Source organism: Micropterus dolomieu, unplaced genomic scaffold (assembly GCF_021292245.1).
Source record: "Micropterus dolomieu isolate WLL.071019.BEF.003 ecotype Adirondacks unplaced genomic scaffold, ASM2129224v1 contig_13380, whole genome shotgun sequence".
Lineage (NCBI taxonomy): Eukaryota > Metazoa > Chordata > Actinopteri > Centrarchiformes > Centrarchidae > Micropterus > Micropterus dolomieu.
In genome coordinates, this window is record NW_025742366.1 from 17,859 (window position 1) to 27,756 (window position 9,898).

The following is a 9,898-nucleotide window of genomic DNA, read 5'->3' on the forward strand; positions in this document are numbered from 1 at the left end:
TGTGATGAAATGGAAATTTGTTTTGATTAGAAAAAAACAAATCGTGATGATATAAAAACAATTGACACATGTGCCTTTTGTAATTTGTGAAGTATTTGTCTAAATGTATTTGGTGTAGAGCTGTGATGATGTGATTTATATTAAATGTTACATTTAAACTACATTTTTGAAAATATAGTACTTACAATTAACTGTCGTGTTATCCATTATTGACTTTATCTCTTTTGACTGTTATGACTGACTGTGATGAAATGGAAATTTGTTTTGATTAGAAAAAAACAAATCGTGATGATATAAAAACAATTGACACATGTGCCTTTTGTAATTTGTGAAGTATTTGTCTAAATGTATTTGGTGTAGAGCTGTGATGATGTGATTTATATTAAATGTTACATTTAAACTACATTTTTGAAAATATAGTACTTACAATTAACTGTCGTGTTATCCATTATTGACTTTATCTCTTTTGACTGTTATGACTGACTGTGATGAAATGGAAATTTGTTTTGATTAGAAAAAAACAAATCGTGATGATATAAAAACAATTGACACATGTGCCTTTTGTAATTTGTGAAGTATTTGTCTAAATGTATTTGGTGTAGAGCTGTGATGATGGCGCTTTTATTCTGAAATAATTGTGCCGGAAGTACTAGTGTTGTTTCCGCCGGTGGAAAATTTACATAACGTATATAAAGTTTATATCAAGTTAATGTTTGAGTGCAACTAAAACTTAAAGCAGATAAATTGACCCGGGGTCTGGTGCGTGGCTCCTGCAGCAGATGCCCGCAGGTCTGCAGGCCGTCTGAGAGCAGCTGTCGGCGGGACCACAGCCGGACTGTGACCGCGGACCTCTGGACTCTGCAGCCGTGAAACCTCCGCAGCTTTCCTTCAGTTTCTGCGTGCAGACATGAAGAGGAGACTCCTGCTGGTGTCCAACTCCACCCTGCACGGCAGCGGGTACCTGGACCACTGTCAGCAGCACATCTCACGCTTCTTCGGAAAGTAAGTTCAGTGCAGAAAGTTTCTCTCTTGTACGTCGGCAGCGAATTCTATGCAAAATCCGAGCAATTTAAAATAATCATCGGCAAAAACACGTACGTCTCTGCAAACATGTTTAATAACCCTGCTTGAACCAGTAGTCGTGTGATAGGATCAGAACACAAGCAGCAGTTTAAGAGTCACATTTTAATAGAAACAAAAAAATCTTCTGAAAAGATCTGAAGTCATGTTGTAGAAGGTTTGCATTAAATGCTTAACGATCGTTAAAATGCTTGATTTTGTAAATGGAGTTTGGTGTGGAAGTGTGACTAGAACACTTTAAATCAGTAGTCGTGTGGTTATAACGGAACACAAGCAGCAGTATCAATACTTTTATTTGAAAAAACAAAACAAAACCATCTTTAAGGTCTGAAGTCATGATTTGTATTAAATTCTTAACGTTTATTAAAATGCCCGATTTTCTAATGGAGTTTGGTGTGGAAGTGTGACTAAGACTAACCCATTTAAAAAGTTTGATTAAATCTCTGATAACAAATGTCTCTATGAACATGTTTAATACTTCTGCTTAAGATCAGCACACAAGCAGCAGTTTAATATTCATATTTTAATACAAACAAAAGAAATCTTATGAAAAAATCTGAAGTCATGTTGTAGAAGGTTTGTATCATTAAAATGCCAGATTTTTCAATGGAATTTGGTTTTGAAGTCCGTCTAAAACCATCAGCATTTAAAAAGTATGATATGCTTCATGGCTGATGAATCTCTAAATAAAAACATACATGTTCAGTAAATCAGTTGTCGTGTGGGAAAGTTACAAGCAGCAGTTTATAATGCATATTTTAACCAAAAATCTAATTAAAATGCTCGATTTTTCCATGGGGTTTGGTGTGGAGAGACGTGAGCTTGTAAAATCTGACCTTGAAGTGAAACTAGAAGGCTGTTAAATGAAAGGAAACAGTTTTAAGGTTTAATCACTCGATGCTGACATCATGAAGTCTTCTGTGACCTTTCCCTCTGTTTTAATGCCAGTCAGTGTTTTCTGTGTTTCAGAGATGTGAAGCGGGTGCTGTTTGTTCCGTACGCTCTCCACGACAGGGACGCCTACACCAAAACCGCCAGAGACAAGTTTAAGACTCTGGGTAAGTCTGTGTGTGTAACATTATCAAGTGCAGGAGGTACTCTTTCCAAATATTCACCTTCTATAATCATTCATAAACATAAGTATTACTGGATGAAGCGTCATGTATATTCTGTGTAGTTTTTATAGTATATGTAAAGGTATTCTGCTACTTTTTAGGCATTTTCTACACATTTTTCTGTATAATTTTTGCAAGCTTTGATATATTTCAGTATTTGCATACATTTGAGTTGCGAGTTTATGAGACGCACCCAGCTGAGTCTAATGCAACACAACAGCCCTGTGTTGAATCTTACATTTTATTCTTACTGAAAGGTGTTTCTGCTAAATATTGTTTTTAAATATTAGAAGCTTTCATTATAAATCCAGTTTATCAGCAGCACAAACGTCATAACCTTCATGGAGGAGGAGTCACTGCAGGACAGTCTGTGTACATTTCATGTGGCGTGTTTGGCCCCCGCAGGTTACGAGGTGGACGGCATCCACGAGGCCCCGGACCCCGTCGACGCCGTCCGGAAGGCTGAGGGTATTTTTATAGGTGAGGAAAAACAGGTTTACACAAATAACAGAACCCAGGATTCATGTTGGTCCCTTTGCTAAAAGGTAACTATTTTTCAACATGGACCCTGTTAAACTTAATTTCTGTTTTTATCAGTGGAGTCTGGTGATATAGTGACTTTCTGGTTAAACAAAAATAATCTTACTCTTTAAAAAAAAAGCTCCCTTTCTGTAGGGATACTTTCCATAATGCTGTCAGACACTTGTAAGAACAATCCGAGCCTGTCGGCGGCCAAAAACAACCCCATAGTGGACGAACTTTGATGCAAGGATTACGTTACAGCCCCGTTTCACTGCTGCCGACCGCAAAAATACCAACGTTGCCCTTTAAGATCGAATTTGTTATGAGACATTTTTAATTATAAACCACCTCTGACCTGTGGATCTGATCTGCACACGGTGTAGATACAGAATACAGGTTTTAAATATGCACACTCGCTCAGCTAGAGAGCCGTAACTGGAAACAGGGGTTTTGGGCCCAAACGCAGACAACATGAACGTGATTCATTACAAAAAGAGAGACTTACAGCTGACATGAGGTGAAGCAGGCAGTCTGAGCAAAAACACAGTGTCCACAACAAGCACGAGGAGGTGACCGTCCACAGGGAGACAACCACTTTATACGCACAGCAGAGGGTAACACGGCACAGGTGAAGACCGTCAGGGGAATGAGACAGGTGCGCAGGAACACAAGACAACGACACGGGATGCAGAAACCTACAAAATAAAACAGGAAACACTGAAAACACTCACCCACCACACCAGAACTGTGACACATTTTGGATGTTTGTTTGCAGGGGGAAACATTCAGAGACTAATTTCACACTTTGTTTTGCCTTGTGGGAGGAGACAGAATTTATTATGCAAATAGAAACTCAAAGGCTGAAAGAGTTGCTGCTGCAGCTGACTGACAGCTGTGATCCACAAGGCAGGGGAAGGACACAAGTGAGGGAATTGAGATGCACGCTTTCCTTCACCCTCGTCGTTTCCTCCTTTCCACTTTTCTGTCCTCGTTTCCCATCGTTCCATCTTCCTTCCCTCCTCCTACCACCTCCTTTCCATCCTTGCATCTTTTCTTTCAGTGTGGTTTCCTCCCCCCAAACAATCCCTCCTCTCTCTGTCGTTTAGATATAAATGTTAATGTATTGTTTTGTAGGAGGAGGAAACACTTTCCGGCTCCTGAAGAGTCTCTATGACAACAAGGTGGTGACGGAGATCCGGAGGAGAGTCCTCGAGGTGACGCACAAACACACGATATATTAGCTCACTGCGGATTTATCTGTTTATATGTCAACTGATTAAAATGCCCGAGACGTGTTTTGAAGCTGTCGCTGCTCAGAGCAACAGCAACGCAGAGCTGGGCGACTGGTTTCCTGCTCTGACGCCATCACCTAGTTTATAACCAAACGCCCGGTGTGACAGAGAGCTGACAGCAAATGTAGAAAACAAAACTGAAATCCAGGGTTGGGTATAAAGAACTGCTTCCAAGTTGGAAAAGTTACCAAATTTCCAAGAACCGTGGATTCATTAAGACCCGTGCGTTTGTATTCTCGGTTCCTGACTTCCTGCATATCTATGTTCCTAACTTCCTGCAGTGAGCATTTTACAGTCCATCAAAGTGTCTCCTATCTGCCAGCAGCTGCTACACCGACCTAACGTCACCTCATGTGTTAAGTCAATAAAGCCTGAAGAAGAGAGTCCTTCTGTTCTCGGTCCTGGACCGTGGCGGACTGCGGCAAACGCTCCACAGTTTGGTTTAGCTTCACTAACAAACTGCACCAGCTGCAGTCAGGAGGTTTGGTGCGAGGGAGGAAGCAGCTCCGACATGAAGAAGCGTTTCCTTCAACACGGCGGGAATCTGAAGGAACGCTTCACCGCGTTCAATGTGTCATGCTCTCCCGGCTACAACGACGCCCCAGATCCAGCTGACGCTAACAGTAGCAACGCCTCATGTCCAAAACACAGGTGAGCCGACGTTCACCTTTTATACTGAAGGGAAACCGACGATGGCTACAGATGAGACGAGTCCCAGAGACGCCGCTCTAGGACAGAGACTCCTTTCACTTTAGAGACATGAAAGGGAGGACAGACTGACTCGGACTGACTCAGACTGACCGACTCAAACAGACTCTAACAGACTGACTGACTCAGACTGACTCTAACAGACTGACTCTAACAGACTGACTCTAACAGACTGACTCTAACAGACTCTAACAGACTGACTCTAACAGACTCAAACAGACTGACTCTAACAGACTCAAACAGACTGACTGACTCGGACTGACTCAAACAGACTGACTGACTCAGACTGACTCAAACAGACTGACTCTAACAGACTCAAACAGACTGACTGACTCGGACTGACTCTGACTGACTGACTCAGACTGACTCAAACAGACTGACTCTAACAGACTCAAACAGACTGACTGACTCGGACTGACTCTAACAGACTGACTCTAACAGACTGACTCTAACAGACTCAAACAGACTGACTGACTCGGACTGACTCGGACTGACTCTAACAGACTGACTCTAACAGACTGACTCTAACAGACTGACTCTAACAGACTCAAACAGACGGACTGACTCGGACTGACTCAAACAGACAGACTCAAACAGACTGACTCTGACTGACTCTGACTGACTGACTCGGACAGACTGACTCGGACAGACTGACTGACTCGGACAGACTGACTCGGACTGACAGACTCGGACTGACAGACTCGGACTGACTCAAACAGACTGACTCAAACAGACTGACTCTAACAGACTGACTCTAACAGACTGACTCTAACAGACTCAAACAGACTGACTCGGACTGACTCAAACAGACTGACTCTAACAGACTCAAACAGACTGACTGACTCGGACTGACTCTAACAGACTGACTCTAACAGACTCAAACAGACTGACTGACTCGGACTGACTCTAACAGACTGACTCTAACAGACTGACTCTAACAGACTCAAACAGACTGACTGACTCGGACTGACTCAAACAGACTGACTCTAACAGACTCAAACAGACTGACTGACTCGGACTGACTCTGACTGACTCTAACAGACTGACTCTAACAGACTCAAACAGACTGACTGACTCGGACTGACTCTGACTGACTCGGACTGACTCAAACAGACAGACTCAAACAGACTGACTCTGACTGACTCGGACAGACTGACTCGGACAGACTGACTCGGACTGACTGACTCGGACTGACTGACTCGGACAGACTGACTGACTCGGACAGACTGACTCGGACTGACAGACTCGGACGGACTGACTGACTCTAACAGACTGACTCTGACAGACTGACTCGGACAGACTCAAACAGACTCAGTCTGTCGTGAAAAATATTACACTATACAATATAACGATCACAGGGTAAAAGTGAACCACCGCATCCCCCGACGATTGAGACAAAAGACAACGATATTAAGGATCAACATTGTTCCTGTACAGCTGGTCGGCCTCTGTTCATTATTATTATAGATCATTAAAAAGCAGAACAGCAGGACTTTATTAGTTACATTCAGTAGAAAGTTAGCTTGCGTTAGCTAACTAAAATCACATTTGGAACAATCCACAGCCGACATTTATCTGGATTTATTTTAGGTTTTGGAAAGAGAATAAATCGTACTTCTCCTTTCAGCCTCTCTGGGTAGCTGCTGTAACTATTACAAGATGTCTCAGGAACAGCGTTTGACCAGATCTTAGAAAAATACGGCAGAAGAAATCTAGAAAACGACTCTTTTTGCATTAGAGTCAATGGAGCGCAGCCATGAAAGTGTCGGACCTCAGAGAGAGCGAGTCCTATACTGCGCTGTGATTGGCCAGCTGCGTATTCGGGGTGTGGCTTAGCGAAGGGTCAATTCTAAGAAAATCGATAGATTTCTAGACAATCCTAAAGTGATACATCTCAATTTCTTTCTAACTATGAATACAAAATGCACGTGAAAAAGTTCAATCTAAACTGTTAGAAAACTGCACAATTCTGCAGCTCACGCTTTTCAGTCTGTAAATTAAAACTACAGAGCAGCTATGAAACATTATAAAAACATTTCTTTATAAAAAAGCAAATTCACTGAATTTAGTCTATTCTGTACATCACATTACATTGATAACTGTTCAGTGACACAGCGTTGTGCTGCCCTTTCAGCACCTACTGATACCTGTATTTTTAGGCCAATGGGAATTTTGGGTTTGAGTTTTGACCCTTTGCTGTAGCTGGTCTGAAGCAGCAGATCAAGCCAGTGAAGTTAGCAGCTCTTTTTTATTTCACACAGAGCTCAGGAAACATACATACTTTAAGTATTTGCACAGTGTGTCTCAGGATGTTCAGCAATGCTAATGTTCGCTAGCACGTCAATGGAGATTCTCATTATACATTAGCACTGAGCTAACCGTCAAAGCTCTATTTATTTTATGTATCGATATGACGGGCTGGAATATCGATACAGTATCATGGAAAAATGTATAACGATATTTTGCTGTATTGATTTATTGGCACACCCCTAGTGATGAGGTGACGTCAGCCTCCTCATCGCTCCTCACACAGCTGTTTCTTCACGTTCAGCCACACAACAGCGTTTATTCATCAAGTCTGTTTCGTCCTCCTCAGGCAGGAAACTCTTTAAAAAAAAAGAATTTCCATTCCATCCTGTTTCCTTCACTCCCTTCTTCTTTACACCCCTCCATCCTTCCCTCCTCCTCCTCCAGGACGGCGTCCCATACATGGGCTCCAGTGCCGGCACCAACGTGGCCACCGTCAGCATCAACACCACCAACGACATGCCCATCGTCTACCCTCCGTCCTTCTCCGCCATCGGCCTCGTCCCCTTCAACATCAACCCGCACTACCTGGACCCCGACCTCAAAAGCCGCCACATGGGGGTGAGTCAGAACCTGCAGTGATGCGTAAACAACCCCGTCTCTTTGTATTAGAGGACTTCTTGGGTCAGAGGAGACGATCAGTGTCACTTCAAAGACCGCATGAAACTAAAAGGACTAGTTTACGTTTTTCAATAATCCTCACATGCCCACGTTCACATTTACAGATTATTCAGTCCCTCTGAGATTTCGCCATCGCAGCTATTAACACAAATTCAACAAATCTCTGTGAATTCTGCGAGACTTTTCTGCAAACCTGACCTCTCATCGCCATTTTCTGCAAAACGTTGTCACACGTCGGTAAACTCACTTCCTTGTTTAGAAGACGCAGCAGACGTGCAGCAGAGGGCCGTGAAGACCAGGATCCAGATCGTCTTTACCAAAGTGGGGAAGCTGTTCTGCAGAACGTGCAGCAGTGAGGTCAAACATAAAGGAAATCGTTTACTGAAAAAACATGCGGAGAAATTGTCAGAAACACATGGAGGTGAGACACAGGCTGCTGCATCCCGGTCAGCTGCAGGAAAGAATCAAGGTCAGATGGTTTAAATATGCAGGTCAGGGTTAATGATTCAACTACAATCCTAAAGATAATTCCCACAATTTCATCACAAAAACATCACAACTTTCATCACAATATCTTTGAAAAGCTGCTGCAACAATCACAAAAAAGGCCCTCAAGATCCTGAATAATGCACATCTGCAGATTAATGCGCATCTGCAGATTAATGCGCATTTGCCGTTTTCATTCCTGACCATCAGTGGTGGAAAGTAACTGAGTACATTTACTAAAGTACTGTCTGTAAGTACAAGTTTCAGGTACTACATTAGTCTTTACTCCACTGCAGATAAGATTGTACATTAACCAAACAATCGATAAGCTTGTAAGATATAACGTGTTATCAAAGCTTAAACCTCCCAGTTTGTCTTGAGACCTTTTCCTCTGAGTTCAGAGTCTGAGTTGTTTCTGAGAGACGTTCCTCGTCTAAACTGATCACATGGTTTCATTTCAATAACTGTTCAAATGATCACTAAAAATCAAATATCCAAAAACTGAAAACCTATTTGTGAACCAGAACTTTGTTAATTAATCAGAACCAGTGCTTTAACTACATGAAGCTGATAGTACTTGTGTTGGATTTCGAATGCAGGACATTTTCTTGTAATGAAGTATTTTTACATTTTAGAAATGGTAGTTTTACTTAAGGACATTCGTCACTGAGCTGCTGCAGCAAGAGTGAATTATGTCCTGATATAAAACACAGTCCGTTTATAAAAAGGAAACTTTGCTGCGTAGATAAGGACGTAGTAAAACACTGGCGTCTTTGTCTGGCCGGCTGATCATTTGCCGTATCAGTCACCGACCTCTTTAATCTCAGTATCTTTCCGTTACCGTCGTCCAGACTTTAACGTCAGTGACTGCAGGTTGTCTCTTTTTGTTCACCACAGCAGTTTTTCACAGCTTCACATGTTGCAGAACTTCCTCAAGCAGGAAAACAACCAGAGATGCACCGTCAGCAGTCCCGGGCGTCTGACGTGTGGAGGTTTTTATTTAACAGTCCCACAGTCCCTTGCTGCTTTATCGTCTCTGCACATGCTGTTATCTTACTGAAATAGGATGTTTTCTGATGAGGGCTGCAGCTAAATGCTGTCCTGTCCACAGTGTGTGGTGTGCGAGGGCGCCACCTTGTGCTCATAGTGGGTTATTTATTATCATATTATTATGACAAATATAATATTATAAGAATTCTGAGGGTCCTCTTCTGTTCAGCTTGGAAAACTGATACAAAGCACAGTACAGCAGTGTTTTCTGTCCTGCATGTCAGTGGACAGAAGTGTATTATTACCCCAGCAGTACTGTACGTGAGGACAGTTTTGCGGAACTTGTACTTTACTTGAGTATTTACATGTACAGTATCTCACAAAAGTGAGAGTACCGCTCACATTGTAAATATCTGATTAAATCTTTTCATGCGACAACACTGAAGAAATGACCCTTTGCTCCAGTGTAAAGTAGTGAGGGTACAGCTTGTATAACAGTGTAAAGTAGTGAGCGTACAGCTTGTAGAACAGTGTAAAGTAGTGAGCGTGCAGCTTGTATAACAGTGTAAAGTAGTGAGGGTACAGCTTGTATAACAGTGTAAAGTAGTGAGCGTACAGCTTGTAGAACAGTGTAAAGTAGTGAGCGTGCAGCTTGTAGAACGGCGTAAAGTAGTGAGCGTGCAGCTTGTATAACAGTGTAAAGTAGCGAGCGTGCAGCTTGTATAACAGTGTAAAGTAGCGAGCGTGCAGCTTGTATAACAGTGTAAAGTAGCGAGC

General features: G+C 42.3%; 1 protein-coding gene across 3 annotated transcripts; it reads left to right on the plus strand.

The window, feature by feature from the left end:
- The first annotated feature begins 656 nt into the window (after positions 1-656).
- si:dkey-69o16.5 (Alpha-aspartyl dipeptidase-like) lies at positions 657-8,236 on the plus strand. 3 transcript variants are annotated; one of them, XM_046042578.1, is made up of 6 exons: positions 657-1,002; positions 2,050-2,138; positions 2,601-2,675; positions 3,852-3,931; positions 7,412-7,585; positions 7,908-8,236. In XM_046042578.1, the coding sequence occupies exons 1-6, from the start codon at positions 908-910 to the stop codon at positions 7,935-7,937; spliced, it is 543 nt and encodes a 180-aa protein (XP_045898534.1). In that variant the 5' UTR covers positions 657-907; the 3' UTR covers positions 7,938-8,236. The 3 variants fall into 3 exon arrangements, with proteins under 3 accessions (XP_045898534.1, XP_045898533.1, XP_045898536.1); XM_046042577.1 differs by having other exon boundaries at positions 7,905-8,235; XM_046042580.1 differs by lacking the exon at positions 7,908-8,236 and adding an exon at positions 7,750-7,782 and having other exon boundaries at positions 658-1,002.
- Positions 8,237-9,898: the final 1,662 nt, after the last annotated feature.